At 58.0% G+C, this 16,295-nt stretch overlaps 1 protein-coding gene across 8 annotated transcripts in view; it reads left to right on the forward strand.

Moving 5' to 3' along the window:
- The window catches only part of SH3PXD2A (SH3 and PX domains 2A), a 249,334-nt gene that overhangs the window by 145,055 nt on the left and 87,984 nt on the right, over positions 1-16,295 (forward strand). For all 8 annotated transcript variants that reach the window (XM_036264874.1, XM_036264873.1, XM_036264875.1 and 5 more), the window contains one exon: positions 6,502-6,593. In XM_036264874.1, the coding sequence (XP_036120767.1) occupies positions 6,502-6,593 (92 nt within the window). The remainder of the gene's footprint in view (positions 1-6,501; positions 6,594-16,295) is intronic.

Here is a 16,295-nt window from a genome sequence, read left to right on the forward strand (position 1 = left end):
AAGGAGTTTCCAGCCTGTCTCTTCTTAGAGGCCCTGGGAGGAGCACCATGGCCCACAAGAACCTCTGAGGGCTCGGCCAGGCCCTCTGCGGGGGCTTCCAAGTGCTGCTCAGGCCGGAGCTGCCACCTGTGTCCTCCACACCCTGCCGTCCAGTCTGCTGGAAGTGGCCAGTCCCCACTAGCCAGATTCCTTAGGCTTCTGCTAGCCTTTGGCCCCTGCTAGCCCTTTTCTGGGGAGGCATTCAGCTTCCATGGTGCCGCTCCCAGAAGCCTCCCGACTCCCGAGGGAGAGCCGACCACCTGTTCTCTTCGCCCCAGAAAGCCCTGTGCATGCCTCACACAATCCCCATAGGAGGGTGATTTCCGTGTGTCCATCTTCTCCAGACCAGGCGCTCCTGGAAGGCCACCTCTGTTTGTGTCTTCACTAACCAGCAGGAAGCCTGGACCCACATGGGTGTCCAGCCAGTATCTGAAGACGAGATGCAAAGATCACATACGAGCAGAGGAAACCTCCAAAGAGGGTGACATGTCCCCAAGGCTCCCATAGACCAGGATCCCTTGTGAAATGGCTTAAATGGAAACTGCAAATTAGACACTATTTCTGTTTCAAAAGGATTTGCTGCCTAAATCCTTCAAAAAGAGAACTCGTGTGTTTCAAATACTCAGATTTACAGAAACGCAATGAGCCCCCAGCTTCCTAGAAGGTGATTCAGGAGGAACAGTCAGGGCAGGATAGAGGCAGCCCCAGGAGTGGGAATGGGGGCCGAGAGCGGGGGCCAAATGGGCAGACCTCCTACCCCCACCCAGAGTCACTGGGCTTTCACCTAGAAGATGTCCATTGATTAGAAACCAAAATGATGCTGCCAAAAGGAGGAAAATGTTTGGTCCTGAGTACACAGCAGGGTACCCACCATTGTTTTGCCACACCCAGAACTTGGCTTTTTGCCCTGTGCCAGGCATTACCCAGAGTGGTGAGCTTCATGGAGGGGTTCGTTTCGAAGCAGAGGGTCTGAACACGGCCTAGCCAGGGCCCCCTCCCGTGCTGCTCCACTGCACAGACCGGGCTTGGGCGCGCCGTGTCTGGGAGGGGTCTCAGAGGCACGCAGTGCAGCCACCCTCTCCCTCATCTAAGTCTGCACCATCCGGAATGGTGGCAGGGTATCAAGCGGCGGCTCATGTCACTGGTTCCCAGAAAATGGTCTTGGGGGCCAGGACTGGAGACTTCAGGGCAGGTTAGGACCGGGGGAGGGAGGCACTGGAGGTACTGGCTGATGGCAAACCTGGACGGCTCTTCAGCGCCTTTCCCAGTCCTAGGCACTCGCTGCCCTCGGCCCTTCCCTCACCCTGTTTCTCCAGGTCTGCTGTCAGCCAGCTCACCTACCCCCTGGGCCACAGACTGGCGAGGTTGGAAGGTGACTGATGTTAGCTCAGCTGACATCCTGCAAGCTCCAAGCAGCCCCACGGACAGTGCCCCCTCCCCAGATGCTGAGGGCTCTGAGGCCACGCTCATTCCAGCCCTTCTCCCTTCTCGGGGCCTTCCAGTCCCTCCAACCTCAGCCGAGTCAAAGCTCTGTTGGAAAGGCTGTGCGATGGGCAGGTAGGTCTGGCACTGAGTTCACGGATAGTGGTGCTGTTTAGGTCCCGGCGCCTCTGACGGTGAGAGCTGGAGGAAGGTTCAGAATGCCTCGCCTGCGTTTGTCCCAGCTGTGTGATGGGCTGTCGGTGGGAATCGCTCGGAACGCAGGTCTACAGTCAGAGACCCGAGGGTAACGGTGGAGGCGGTATAGAGCAGCAGATCAGCCGAAGCGTAGGCTCCGGACTAGACGGCCTTGTTTAAAATCTTGCTATTTACTAGCCCTGTGGCCTTGGGAGATTACTTGCTCTCTCTGTGCTTTAGTTTCTTCTTATGTAAAATTGGAATCATATTCATGCCTATCTCTTGGATTTAATGTGATGATTAAATGAGGCAATCTCACTTAACCTCCAAACAGGTGGGTGCCACATAAAATCCATTACACGGAGCTCAGAGAGGGCAAATAATGCATTCAGCATCACACAGCCTGTGGATGGCAGGGCCGGGACTCGAACCCACGTCTGCCGAGGCCCTGACTTAACCACACCCTGCCATACATCTCGAATGTCTAATGGCAGAACTTTAGGCCTGAGCCAGGGGTGGTGCCCCAGAAGTGCCCATGTACTGGCCCCTACCTGCCCCTCTCGGCACGGCTGGGTGTGGGTTCCCCAGCTCTGGCAGCCGTCCCCAGCCAGGCCTCCAGGACTGACTGCTTAGCACCAGCTCTCTGGCCAAATGATTTTGGCCAGAGATGGGCTTGGCGGCTGCTCTGAGGGAAGCTGCTCTGAGCTGAGAGCCTCTTGTCAGCCTGAAATCAGGACGAGCCCTCAGTGCGGCTCCCCTCGGGGCTCCCTATTAAATAAAGATGTCTGCAGTGGTTCGACCAAAGGCCTCTTTGTCTGAGGCCCTCAGCCCACGCGTCCTCTGCCCCCAGAATGCCGGTCTCTGTCAGCATGAAGAGCCCTGTGTTCACCACGGGTGCTGGGTGAGCCGTGGCCCAGCCGGGGTCTGCGCTCGGGTGGGTGTGTGCTGAGCTGGAGGGTGCAGTGCTCTGGCCACCTGGAAATCTGCCCTGCGTCCCCTCCCTGTCCCTTCTGGGAGGTGACTCTGGCAGCAACTCTGCACACACAGCCCGGGTCCCTGGTAATGGGTTCCTCCTGCCTCCTGCCCATCCCGCCCATTGTGCTCCCTTCTGAAATCCTCCTGCCTCCCCCCGGAGCATGTGGTCTGCACGTGCCTGATTCCCACGTCTCTCTCCCCCGTCTGTCTCCCTCCATCTCTCTCTCTCTCTCTCTCTCTCTCTCTCTCTGTCTCCATCTCTCTGTATATCTCTCTGTATCAGTCTCCACCTCTGCCTCTCTCCATGTCTCTTTCTCCATCTCTCCTTCTTTCTCTCTCTCTGTCTCTCTCCTCCACTCCTCTCTGTCTCTTTTCCTCTCTTCTTCCTCAGTTTTTCTTTCCCTTTCCTTCTACCCTTCCTGGGGAAGAAAACAACACACACCATGTATGTTAGATGAAAACTTGAACTCTGTGGGGCAAGTTCCACTCATCCTCCCTTCCGAGCACAGGGCTTCATTCTGCCACTCACTTGAGTTGCAGTTCACCCCCCCCCCCCAAGAGCCTCAGTGTCCCCATGATAAACATACAACGATGTCTACCTCGGGGACAAAATGGGCAACGCATCATCAGATGAGCGGTGGCAGGTGCAGGGGCGGTGTCTGGCTTATCCCCGTAACACCGGCACTGCCCGTCAGGCACACGAAAAGCCTTCACTGTTTGTTGGATAATTGGAGAGTCAGGGGGCCTAGGACAGTGTCTGACGTGTGCTAATTGCTCATTAAATGTTCGTTTCCCTCCCTTTCTATCTCCTGGCTGTTCATGAGGATGTGACCTGCGGAAAGCCACCAGCTCCAGGAACAGCTGGAAGTTGCATAGTGTTGTCTTGTCTGTGACAGTGGGATCTCATCTCCTCTTCCTGGGTGTGGGTTTGGCAACAAGAAGGGCCGTTGTTGTAGGACGCCTAGTGCTCCATGTCACACTTGAATTGTTACCTGATCCGCTCAGAGAAGGATTAAACTATCACTTCCCTCTTCCTCAACACACTAGTTCTGTTGATGCAGCCTAAGACCACATGTGCTTTTTTGCCACATTATCATGTCCCAGTACTGGGCAGTGGGCTTCCGCCCATCAAAACCCTTACTTATGCCCTGGCTGGTTTGGCTCAGCGGTTAGAGCGTCAGCCTGCGGTCTGGAGAGACCCGGGTTCGGTTCCCACTAAGGGCACGTACCTCGGTTGCAATTTGTCCCCGGCCCTGGTTGGGTCATGTGGGTGGCAGCCACTCATTGTGTCCCTTCCACGTTGATGTTTCTCTTTCTCTCTCTCCCTCCCACTCTATCTGAACAAAATATCGAAAAATGTTCTCGGGTGAGGATAATAAACAAACAAACAAACCCTTACTTATTCTTTACGCCTCATTCATTCCAGCAAATCCTTGCTGAGCGTCTGCTCTGAGCCAGGCACTCTTCCAGGGTCTGGAGACTCACCAGCAGGTCAGACTGAGGTCCGGCCCGCATGGAGCTTACCTTCTAGCAAGGTCTTTCCCACCCTCGACGGGGCCTGTGGGCAGGTCCCATGGCCTCCTTGAGCCTATGTCCCCAGATCTGTAACATGCGGGGGAGATCTGCCCTCATGACCTCATGACTACCCCCGGAGGCTCCAGCATGCTTGGCACAGGGAGCGGCTGGATCGGGTCATGGTACCTGGAACAGCCCTGGAGGAGGGACTGGGAGGCACAGGTTCATGAAAGGGTCCTGTCCGACTGACATCCCTGCAGTCCTGGGTTTCCTCTTCCTTCCTGGCTTCAGCCCAGTGTTCCCTTGCTCCTGTCCCTCAGCCTTGCTTTGGCAGTGACCTCTGCTGTCCGTTTGGACCAAAGGATCATTGCAGTGTTTTCTCTCCATACTGGATTGAGGGGCCCAGGAAGCAGGGCTTCCCCTGACGTCACCTACACCCCCACCTCTCCACGGGTCCCACATGCCCCAGGCTGCAAGGTGTGGAGTCCATGCTAGTGTGTAGCAGGAACTCGGACTATCGTCTGACCGTGATCTCTCACTTCCCTCGTAGGCACTCAGGAGGCCCTGGGTAGTAAGTTCATAGCTGCCCACGCCCCTCCTGGGCAATTATTCCCCGTGGGACGCACACTCCTCTCTGCCTGTCCAAATCCCGCAAACCCCGCTAGCCTTGCTCATGCCCACTCCTTTAAGCCTTTCCACACCCCTCAGCTTATAGCGCTCCTCCAGGCATCCTCAACTTGGCCTAAATAAGATCCTGCTGCCCTGGCCGGTTTGGCTCAGCAGTTAGAGCGTCGGCCTGTGGACCAGAGAGACCCGGGTTCGGTTCCCACTAAGGGCACGTACCTCGGTTGCAGTTTGTCCCCGGCCCTGGTTGGTCGTGCAGGTGGCAGCCACTTGATGGTCCCTTTCACGTCGATGTTTCTCTCTCCCTTTCTTCCTCCCTCTCTCCCTCCCACTCTATCTGAAGATAAATGCAAAAATGTCCTCAGGTGAGGATTAAAAGGAAAAAAAGATCCTGCTGTGTCAGGCTCTTGCCCCATCTTCCTTCCTCTGCTCAGGGCACACTGACCTCATTCAGCTCCTGGAACCAGCTTCGTCTCCCAGCCCTCCTTGACCAGTTAACTCTTGCCCATCCTTCGGAACGCAGCTTCAAGGGGTCTTTCTAAAGCCTCTCTCCCTTTTAAACGGTCTCCGGCCGCCTGGCTGGTGCGGCTCAGTGGATTGAGCGGCGTCCCGTGGACTGAGACGCCCCAGTTCAATTCCCAGTCAGGGTGCATGCCCGGGTTGTGGGCTCGATCCCCAGTAGGGGGCGTGCAGGAGGCAGCCAATCGATGTTTCTCACATGGATGTTTCTATCTCTCTCTCCCTTCCCCTCTCTCTAAAAAAATCAATAAAAACATATTTTTTAAAAATAAAAATAAACTGTCTAGGTCTTATCAAACTCCATGGTAGCACCCTGTTGTCTTTGGTAGAATTTTCAGCGTGTTAAAGGTTCATGGGCAGTCGGTGTTTAGGGATCGAGTGGCTGGTGCAGCTGGACTGTGGCTAGTGGGAGACAGGGCTGGTGGGATAAGACTTTGTCAGGCCAGGCTCTTGGACTGACTCTGGGGGCACAAGGGAATTCTTTCAGGGTTCACGCAGAATTAGTAGTTCCCGAGGGCCCAGAGACCTAGGGTTCAATGGTCATTGTTTTCGTTTGATTGGCTAATTTGTTTAGTTGCTTGACTAGCTAGTTGGATGGTTGGTGGTTGGTTGGTTGAGTTGTTGGCTGGATGATTGATAAGTTGATTGGTTGTCTGATCTTTTAATAGTTATTTTCATTCGTTGACTGGTTGGTTAGTGATTAATTGGCTGGTTTGTTAGTTGATGGGATGGACGGACAGATGGAGAGTCATTTCATTAATTAGCTGATTGGTTAATTCATTGATTAGTTGTCTGGATAGATGGGTGGGTAGCTAGTTAACTATCTTCCACAACAGGTTTTTTTTTTTATCCTCACTCGAGGACATTTTTTCCATTTTTTTGTTCAGATAGAGTGGAAGGGAGAGAGAGAGAAACATCTATGTGAAGGGAGAGAGAGAGAAACATTGACGTGAAGGGACACATCGAGTGGCTGCCACCCTCACGACCAACCAGGGCCGGGGACAAACTGCAACCGAGGTACGTGCCCTTAGCGGGAACCAAACCCGGGTCTCTCTGGACCGCAGGCCGACACTCTAACCGCTGAGCCAAACTGGCCAGGGCCACAACGGTTTCTGAGCCTCCCCCATCACTGTTGGCCCAAGCTGACCCTGCTTTTGGTTTTCCTGGTCCCAGTTCATCAGGCCTAATGCCCTTTCTCCCATCTCCCCACAGGCGCTTGTGCGGCTGCCTCCCCACATTTCACAGTGTGATGAAGTCTTTCAGTTCTTTGAGGCCCGACCAGAGGATGTCAACCCTCCAAAAGAGTAAGTGGCAGCTCCGGCCTTTCCTGTGTATTTGGCGGGTGTGGGAGGGCAGGTGCCATCTGGGGATGGGGAGGAGAACGCCTGAAGACGGGTGTGTCGCAGGGCCCCAGGGGTGCCGTCATATGGCACTTTCTGTGAAGGGTGCCCGCGAGGCTGTAAAGCGCACAGGCCGCACCCCGACACAGCAGGGCCTTCTCCTTACTCGTATTGTAAGGCTGAGCCCCGAAGGGCCCGGGCCTTTGAGGGAGGAGAAGCATCACGCAGCTCAGAGGCTCACCTGGCCCGACAAAGGCCCGTCTCCCTTGCTGGCTGCCATGGGCCTAAGAAACAAGCAAAGGCCACAGACCTTCAGAATTCACCAGTGATCTGGCTCCCAGTGTGGAGTAGTTGAGAACCACCATACGAGACGCAGAGTTGGGTTCACAGCCGCCTCTGCTGCTTACTAGTCACGGCACCTCCAGGCAGATCGCTCCCCAAGCCTCTCTTCTCGTCTGTACAAAGGGACCATGTTTAATCCCGGCTCTTGCTACCTCCAAGGATTGTCTGTGAAACTTAGATGACGTGAGGGCTGGGCAGGAGCCGGGCAGATGACAGATACAGTGTGTGTTCTCACCAGAGGGAGAAGCATGGCTCTCGGTACCCACTGCAGGGCAGGCTCATGAGAGAGGCTGCAGCAGGAGTTCTGCAGCCTTGTCCCCACGTCTCAGATACGAAACTGAGGCTCACAGCTGGAGCCGGGACCTGCACCCACAATCTGCTGGTGTCAAACAGAGGCCCATAGTCCCTCCACCCCTTCCACCTGCCTCCCTGGTTTGGGGAGGAGTCGGGGGACCAGACTGTGGGCCTGAGGCCTCTCAGCGTGTCCTGTCCTCCCTCTGTGCTCCCTGCCAGCCCCCCTCACTCTCCCAGGGCAGAGGAAGGCTCTTGAGACCAGCAGCTGTGTCCGTGCCTCAGTCCACACCCCGCTCAGCTGCTCCGCACCTGGGATGGCCTCTCGGAACCTCCTGCTCTCCTTCCTTCGTGGGGGGAGAGGTGCTTCTTTCCAGCAGGGATGCCACTATGGTCATGTGCCCACGGGAGGGGAGAGGGATCGTGGCTGGTGGGGAAGGAGCAGGTGTATTGCCACGAAATCAATGGGCCTTGCCTCTGATTATGCCTCTAAACAAGCGGTTCTCAACCTATGGGTCGCGACCCCTTTGGGGGTCAAACGACCCTTTCACAGGGGTCACCTGAGACATAACAGTAGCTAAATTACAGTTATGAAGTAGCAGTGAAAATAATTTTATGGTTGGGGGTCACCACAACATGAACTGTATTAAAGGGTCGGCATTAGGAAGGTTGAGAACCACTCCCTCCTCTCTGCCAGTCCGCCGAGCAAATCAGTGGTTTCACCAGTCGGCTGCGCACTAACGGCAGGTTAGCCTTTGGCCTGTCTCCACCGGGCCCTCGAGGAGCCGTGACAACCAGGCTCAGGGAGGCAGCGGGCATGGCTTTGCAGGGCCCGGCTCTGGGCCCAGGCCTGCCGCTCACCTCCGTGATCTCTGATCATTGTTCAGCCTCTGTGCCTGTCTGTTTTTCCATCCCTTCAATGAGATAATGCGGAACTCGGGGTGGTCAAGGGGCTCACAGAGGTAACTTGCACTGAGACAGCTGGGCTAGGTGCCCTTGGCACCTGGGAATGCTCAGCAGCTTTGTTTGAGGACGCTTGTGGGACAGGGGGACGCAGCTCCATGCCCGCTCTGCCCGCGCAGACCACGGCCTGGCTTTGAAGGGTGGTTGTAAGGCGTTTGGCCTCCAAGTCGCCATGGCAGTGGGGCTCTCTGCCTCTTTCTTGAGGTGGTGGTACCAGTCACCCGGGTCGGTTTACAATGGTCTGGCAAGAGATTGCCTGCGAACAGCAGCCCCTCAGCACTGAACAGGCCTGAGGCTCAGGACTGGGGTCAGCTGCGGCCAGACAGTCCTAAATGGCTTCTCCTCCCCTGTACCCACTCGGCCTCCAGGACCTGCCAAGAGAGACCCATGTTCCACTGTAGAATGTGCTCCCATAAGAGCCCAGCCCCGCCCAGCCGGTGTGGCTCAGTGGTTGAGCATCGACCCATACACCGGGAGGCCACCGGTTCGATTCCCGGTCAGGGCACATGCTCAGGTTGTGGGCCAAATCCCCAGTGGGGGGCATGCAGGAGGTGGCCAGTCAATGTTCTCTCTCATCGATGTTTCTGTCTCTCTCCCTTTCCTTCCTCTCTCTCTAAAATCAATAAAGGGGAAAAAAAAAATTTTTTTTTAAAGAGCCCAGCCCCCCTGGTGACCCTGGCTGGTGGGCTGATGACCTGTCAGCCTTGTGCCTGCACCCGCTCCTCTCAGACCTGCTTGTTCCTTCCCAGGCACTGTCTTGAACACAAACACGGGATCGAGTGACAGTGGATTTCACTGTGAGGCACTGTGGAGTGGCTTATCGAGCTATCAGAGCCTGTGGATTTCACTGGAGTTTTGCAGATAACCCCGGCCTCTTTCAAGTGTGCTGCTGCCGGGGCATTGGGCGACCACGGGGGCCGGAGTGGGGGAACCGTATCCCTTTCCCTCTTGCAGGGAAGGCAGGGCCTTGGTGGGGGAGGTGGGCAGCAGGCCTGACCCCGGGGCTTGATGCCAGGCCGCCCGCTGACTCCCTCGGTGGACAGTGGAGTGAGGTCTGCTGGTCGCCTGCAGAACGGGTGTTCGTAGAGACGCCTTTGGTGAGCCTGCCACGGAGCAGCCGAGGTGGTTGCCTCCCACGCCGCTGCCCCGGACAGTGGCTCTCGGGCCCATCCTCCCGTCCTCCACCTGCTAACCTGGCGACCTGTATCTGCTGCTGTGTGTGGCAGTGCGGAGGTCTGCCGGCCCCGGGGCCCAGGTCCCCAACCTCGGCATTATTTTAGATTCACCTCTTTCCCTCACATATCTCCATCCAACTCATGAGCACACCTTGTGGTGCTGCTCTCGGAACACGTCCAGACTCTGGCCACACCTCCCGTCCCCCTGCTGCTGCCCGGGCCAACCCTCAGCATCTCTCACCTGCATTCTGGCCTCCCGACTGCTGTCCCTGCTTCTGCTCTTGTTCTCTGTGTTCCCTTTCAAAACAGCAGAAGGAACGAGCGTTTAAAAATGCACATCAGATCATGTCACTCCTTGCTCACAGTCCTCCATGCTCCCCACGTCACTCAGTCAAGGCCTCCCCCGCCTGCCTGCGCTGCTCCTGGCACCTCCTGCTGCTCCCCTACCTTCCCTGCTCCAGCCACACTGAGGCCTGCTGCTTCTCACGCCTGCCAGACCTGTTCCTGCCCCGGGGTCTTTGCACTGGCTCGCCCACCGCCTGGGAGAGCCCATTGGCCCATTCCCACCACCCGGGAGAGCCCATTGGCCCGTTCCCACCACCCGGGAGAACCCATTGGCCCGTTCCCACCACCCGGGAGAGCCCATTGGCCCGTTCTCACCGCCCGGGAGAACCCATTGGCCCGTTCCCACCGCCCGGGAGAGCCCATTGGCCCGTTCCCACCGCCCGGGAGAGCCCATTGGCCCGTTCCCACCACCCGGGAGAACCCATTGGCCCGTTCCCACCACCCGGGAGAACCCATTGGCCGTTCCCACCGCCCGGGAGAGCCCATTGGCCGTTCCACACCCGGGGAGACCATTGGCCCGTTCCACCGCCCGGGGAGAACCCATTGGCCCGTCCCAACGCCACGGGGAGCCTATTGGCCCATTCCCACACGCCCGGGAGAGCCCATTGGACGTCCCACCGACCGGGAGAGCCCATTGGCCCGTTCTCACCGCCCGGGAGAAACCCATTGGCCGTCCCACCGCCCGGGAGAGCCCATGGCCCGTTCCCACCGCCCGGGAGAGCCCATTGGCCCGTTCCCACCGCCCGGGAGAACCCATTGGCCCGTTCCCACCACCCGGGAGAGCCCATTGGCCCGTTCCCACCGCCCGGGAGAACCCATTGGCCCGTTCCCACCGCCCGGGAGAGCCCATTGGCCCGTTCCCACCACCCGGGAGAACCCATTGGCCCGTTCCCACCGCCCGGGAGAGCCTATTGGCCCGTTCCCACCGCCCGGGAGAGCCCATTGGCCCGTTCCCACCGCCCGGGAGAGCCCATTGGCCCGTTCCCACCACCTGGTAGAGCCCATTGGCCCGTTCCCACCACCTGGTAGAGCCCATTGGCCAGTTCCCACACCTCTTTTTAATCTACTCGGGACAGCTGCCCAGTGAGGCTGTCCTGGTCTTCCTACTTTTTATTTTATTTTATTTTGTTAATCCTCACCCGAGGATATTTCTTTCCATTTATCATCAGATAGAGTGGGAGGGAGGGAGAGAGAGAAACATTGATGTGAGACGGACACGTCGATTGGTTGCCTCCTGCACGACCCTGATTGTAAATCTCCCACCACTTACTGCCCTGCCCAACTTCCTCCTTCTCCATACGTCACTGGTGACCTTTTCGCTCACAGGGGTTCTTGTCGGTCCCTCCCACTAGCGCACAGGCTCCAGGAGGGTGGGTACTTGCACCTGTTGTGTTCGCGCAGTGCTCAGGAGACATCTGCCAGGCGGGTGACTGGTGTCATTCAGGCTTCATTAGTCTCCCACGGAGGCAGTTTGTGACGTGAGTTTACAGAGCAGATCGAGGCTCAGAGCTGAAGTAGCTCACCGGCAAGTGACAGGCCGGGATCCAAACCCAGGCAGGCCGGCGGGTAAGAGAAGGTGGAACAATGCTTCTTAGCTTCTCCTGTGTGGATTCTGGGGCTTAGGGAAGGGAAGGCCGTGGTCACCAAGTCCCGAAGGACAGGAATAGAGACCCCCCTGGAGTTGGAGGGAATTCAGTGCAGGACAGATCCTGGGTGGTCCTAGGCATTAACTCTGACAACCAGACTAGTCTGGATTGTGGAAGCCACACTCCAGCACCCCGAGGTGACCCCCAGCTGTGCCCCTGGTCTACCCAGCACAGTGTTCTGGGGCCACGTGTGCTGTCTCAGCTCTCCCTGGCTCTGCAGTGTTTGCGCGTCCGAGAACCCCCTGCTGGGTCACTGGGCTGGGGAGCCAGGCCCCGTGTGACGTGGCTCCCACTGGCACAGGCGCCCCCAAGCAGCGGGCTCCTCTGCGCCGATTCCCATGTGGTGTACTGAATGGCACACAGGATCCTAAGGCAGGCCCAGGCTGCCCTGGTAGGACTCACAGCCTAGTCAACCACATGACCCAGCAAATGCTTCTTTTTGTTCAAGTTTAAGTTCACGTGCCATCGAAACAATGTCCTTAGACCCCTGGGAGATGCCCATTCCTCCATTCCTAAGAGAAGGTGGAAGCATTGTTCCACCTTCTCTTTGGAGAGGGGCCTGGCCATGGGGCAGGTCTGATCCCAGGAGTCCCCAAGGCCTGTAACCCACCTTTTCATCTCTAGCCCTCTGGCCCATCAGCCACCCTCTCATTCATAGATGCCCCCTGCTGTCCTCAGCCTTCAGGCCCAGGCCCTCTCCTGTCCTGTCCCCTCCCCACCACCCGGGACTGAATCCTGCTCCGCCCTCAGGCTCCCCCAGAAAGCCCTCCCTAAAGCCTTAGGCCGGCTGCCTCAGTAGGGCCCTGACCACACCACACTGGACTGAACAGTGCTGGTGGCCCACATTTCTGTACCCCCAGGGGCCTGGCGCCTGGTCACCTTGACTGAACCAAAACAGTCAGGGCCCTTTAACAAGCTGGAAAAGTGAGCTGCCCACTGCTTAGGGAGCAGAGTAAAGTGCACCGTCGACCCCTCTGGAGTCAGGTGGTCTGGATTCAGACCAGCGCTGCCCCTCGCCTCTCTGTGCCTCAGTTTTCTTATCTGTAGAGTGGGAATAAGAGTGGCTGCCACAACTGTTCTGTGACGCCCTAGCGCACACTCCGGAACAGACCTGGAACATGGGCAGCACTGCCCAAGGCCCACATTGACCATCCTCCTCGCGGCTGCCCCGGGAGGAGGGCACAGCCCTGCGAGGTCCATGTCATCTTCCCGGCACCACTACGCCTGCTGCTCCCAGCCGCCAGGCGGGGCTGCAGCCCCCTTCTGACCCCTGACCCCTGTGGTCTCTGCTGTCAGCCTGTGCTGCGGTCAGGGTGAAGACATGCGCGTTTGGCACCCCGTGTCACTGAGAGGAAAATGGAGGCCAGGGCTGGGCTGGGGTGCCTCCTCTCGACACACTGAGCACCCTGCTGGTCCACCTGCTGCCTGTCTGCTGGCACAGCAGCGCCGGTGGCACACGGTGGGCTCAGGGAATGGGCTGGGTTCCCTCCCTGCCGTCCCTCTCGGCTCAAGGCCTGGGCCCGTCTCCTCAGCTCATTTCTTTCTGCTGAAGCCAACCAGGATCCTGGTTAAATTCTTGAAATTGCATGGGTGGAGCAGAGCCTTGCTAAGCAGGTTTTGTTCTTCAGCCCCAGGGCCACAGAGCCACCCTCTTGTGGCCTAGAACAATGGTCCAATGTTTGGAGGGGCCGCCTGGGGTGAGAGGCAGTGGGCTCGTGGCCAGATCAGAGCCGCCCCTGCCCCACCCTGCCCGGAGATCCGCCTTCCATCTGGCCCAGGGGTGCCCCCCAACGCCTGCCTGCCACCTGCTGCGGCCCTGAGATACCTGGGCAGGCCGACAGGAAGGGATGGAGCTGTTGTGCCGGAGTGGGGCAGAGCACCCGGTTTGGGCCGGGCTGCTGAGGCGGCCCAGGAGCTGCCTTGGAGGGCGCTGGGTGAGGCTTCCAGAGACAGAAGCAGGGCAGAGGCAGGCAGTTGCTCTGGGCCAGGGGTGGGCACAAGGTCTGCAAGGTCTCCCCAGCCTCCCTTCCCGTTTGCGTTTCAGAAGGGCTGTGGCTGTGCTGCCCTCCCCCTGCAGAAGCAGAGTCCAGGAGGACAGGGGACTTTGCCAGCCCTGCCTCGGGACCCAACAGGACGACAGGGGGGGGGGTGCAGTGCCGCCAGGATAGCCCCGAGAATGTGGGGGAGCTCCTCCCGGAGCCCCGCCTCCTCGATCTGGCAGATTCCAGGTCAGGCCTGCCCGGAGTCTGACTCCAGTCTCAGGATCCAGGCTCCCCTGCTGACAGCAGCAGGACCTTGAGTTTAACTAACTTCAGAGACAACAGTTGGAACCCCCAGCTCTGCTGGTGGCCCTGAATGAGCCACTTCACCCCTTCAGATCCATTTCCCCCTCTGTGAAACGGGCCAGCATCATCCCGCGGCAGGATAGTTGAGTTCCAAGGGCACTGATGCCCGGTAATGCCCGAGGGCACCTGGCCCTCACAGAGACTCTCTGAATGGGAACTTTGTATTCTCCCCTTCCTCCATCCGCCCAGGCCTGGGTGCAGAGTGGCCGCTCAGAAAACACTGGGTGAACGGACGTGGGTCCTGCTGAAGACGGGACCTGAGCTGAACCTCCCTGAGCCTGTTTCGGCCCTGGGAGTTCTCCCCAGGGTTGGTGTGGACTGTGGGGGAAAGCTGGCCCTCCACCGCCGGGCACCCCGCTGGCTGGTGGGACCTGGGAGGCCTCCATGTCCCTGCCCCCACCCCATGCTTCGCTGAGTCCTGGCTCAACGGCGCTCCGCACCCTGCTGTCCCGGCCACCACCTCTCCTGGACATGGCCCACGCTGTCCTTCCAGCCCCTCTGCCCTGGCAGCTGCACAAACAGCCTCTTTGTGCTGGTGGCGAGAGAGCCAGCTGGACAGAGGGCTGTGGGTTGATGAGGGGCACAGAATCTATGTAAGCAGACCCTGCCCACCCGCTGCCGTAGCCCCCTTTAACCTGGGTGGGCAGGTGGGAGGAAGATGCCCACAGGAAGTTGTGTCCAGCCCACTCGAAAGGGGCATTGGCTCCAGGGAGCAAGGACTTCTGAGGGCCCAGCAGTCGTGCTGGGTGAGCGGGCTGGAGGGAGGCCGACTCCAACCCGCCTGTCCGGTCCCAGGTCTTGGAGCAAAGGCCTGGGAGGGCCGCACTGGGGAGAGAGGATTGATTGCTCTGTGCTCAGGGCAGGCGCAGGATCCTCAGCTCCCTCCAGCAGGGGTGGAAGGGAGGTGGCAGGGTAGGGAACGATGTCCTGGTGCAGGGGTGTGGGGATGGGCTGGGCCGGTCCCTCGTTACTTCCTCAGGCCTGTGCTTTCTGTGTTTCTGTCTCCCACCCCTGGGAAGATGGTCATGGTACCCAAGGCCCCACATGCCCACTCCCTTGCCCTGAAGGCCAGAGCACCCTTTGGAGGTGCCCGCTGAGGGTTGAGCTCCACCAAGAGCCTCTGAAGCTGACTTTGCTGTTATTAAGTCATGTGCAAGGGGAGTCTTAGTTCCCCCATCCTCTAATTACCACCCCTCCATTGTAACCAGCCCCCTGGTTTGCTACCCTCCACAGAGGATCTGTGGCAGAACGAAATCTCAAACCCAAGTCCTTGGCCTCCTGGCCCAGGGCTTCCAGGCGGGAGGCATTCATCCATTTTTGATGATCTTCCCAGTGTGAGGCATGGGACCCATGCAAGTGGACACAGCTCAGCCCTGCCTGTGGGGAGCTGTGGTCTGTGGGGAGAGAGGCCACAGGCAGGGCCTGGCTGGCTGCTGGGGGGCCCTTGCTGCTCTGGCTAGCACCCTGGCTCCTCCCCTACCTGCTGTGCAGCCTGGGAAATATTTAAACTTCCAAGGCCTCAGTTTCTTCACCTGTAAAATGAGGCTTATGACAGCTGCTGGGCCCATGGCGAGCCGTAGCAACAGGCCAGCCTGGTCAGTGGTCAAGGCTTCCCCGAAGAGGCAGCATTCAAGCTGGGAATGAGGCGAGAGCCAGCCCCTGAAGGGGAGTAGGAGAGAACGGCAATCAGCTGAGAGTCCCTGAGACTTGACAGTTTAAAGAAATTAAAGTAATTGTCTTCCTGGCTCTGCAAAGTGGCTCAGTTGGTTGAGCGTTGTCCTGTGCACCGAAAGGTTGCCGATTCGATTCCTGGTTGAGGCACGTACTGTAGGCAGCCAAATCTCTCTCTCTCTCAGCATGTCCTCGGGTAAAGATGAATAAAGGGGGTGGGGAATAAATTGTCTTTCTGGAGAGGGAGAGTATTGGCTTTGGCTGGGCTCTGATGGCTGTAGGAATGGAAAACATTTATAGCAACACTAAGATGTGAAAGAGAGAAGCATTCAGGAGAGTATGTGACCCTTTCCCCCCTCACAGGCCCTCTGAGTTGTGTCTTAACGGTGACTGGAGTTTAGGCACCACTGTAACTTTGTCACTTAAGTGTCTTACTCAAAATGTCTTAGTTAGTGGGATCTGTGTGTTTCTTGCTCCACCTTGTGGCAGCACTGGATATTACAGCTGTCGGCATCCTGGTGGTGCCTGCAGACTCCGCTGATACTGCTGGAAGCTGTACCGGACCCTTGAGCATGATTTATCTTGTACAGTCCTGTGAGGTTCATGCCTCCTTTTTGCAGCTGAGGAATTTGGGGCTCAGATTGGTTGAGCTACCTCTCAGCTGGTGTTGGAGGCTGGATTCAACCCCTTCCAACTCGAGGTCTACTCCCCAGCTGGGGTGTGATGGGACCAGTGCCAGGGAGACTAGCTCCCAGTTGCAATGTGGAACCAAGGACGCCATGGTTGCTGTGGTCAATGAGCTTGGATGGGAGGGCAGCTGAAGGATCCCCACGTTCCACATTTGGGGATCTTTTTAAGGGGAATTCAGGCTTCTCCCAGTCCACATTC

Source organism: Molossus molossus, unplaced genomic scaffold (assembly GCF_014108415.1).
Source record: "Molossus molossus isolate mMolMol1 unplaced genomic scaffold, mMolMol1.p scaffold_m16_p_17, whole genome shotgun sequence".
Lineage (NCBI taxonomy): Eukaryota > Metazoa > Chordata > Mammalia > Chiroptera > Molossidae > Molossus > Molossus molossus.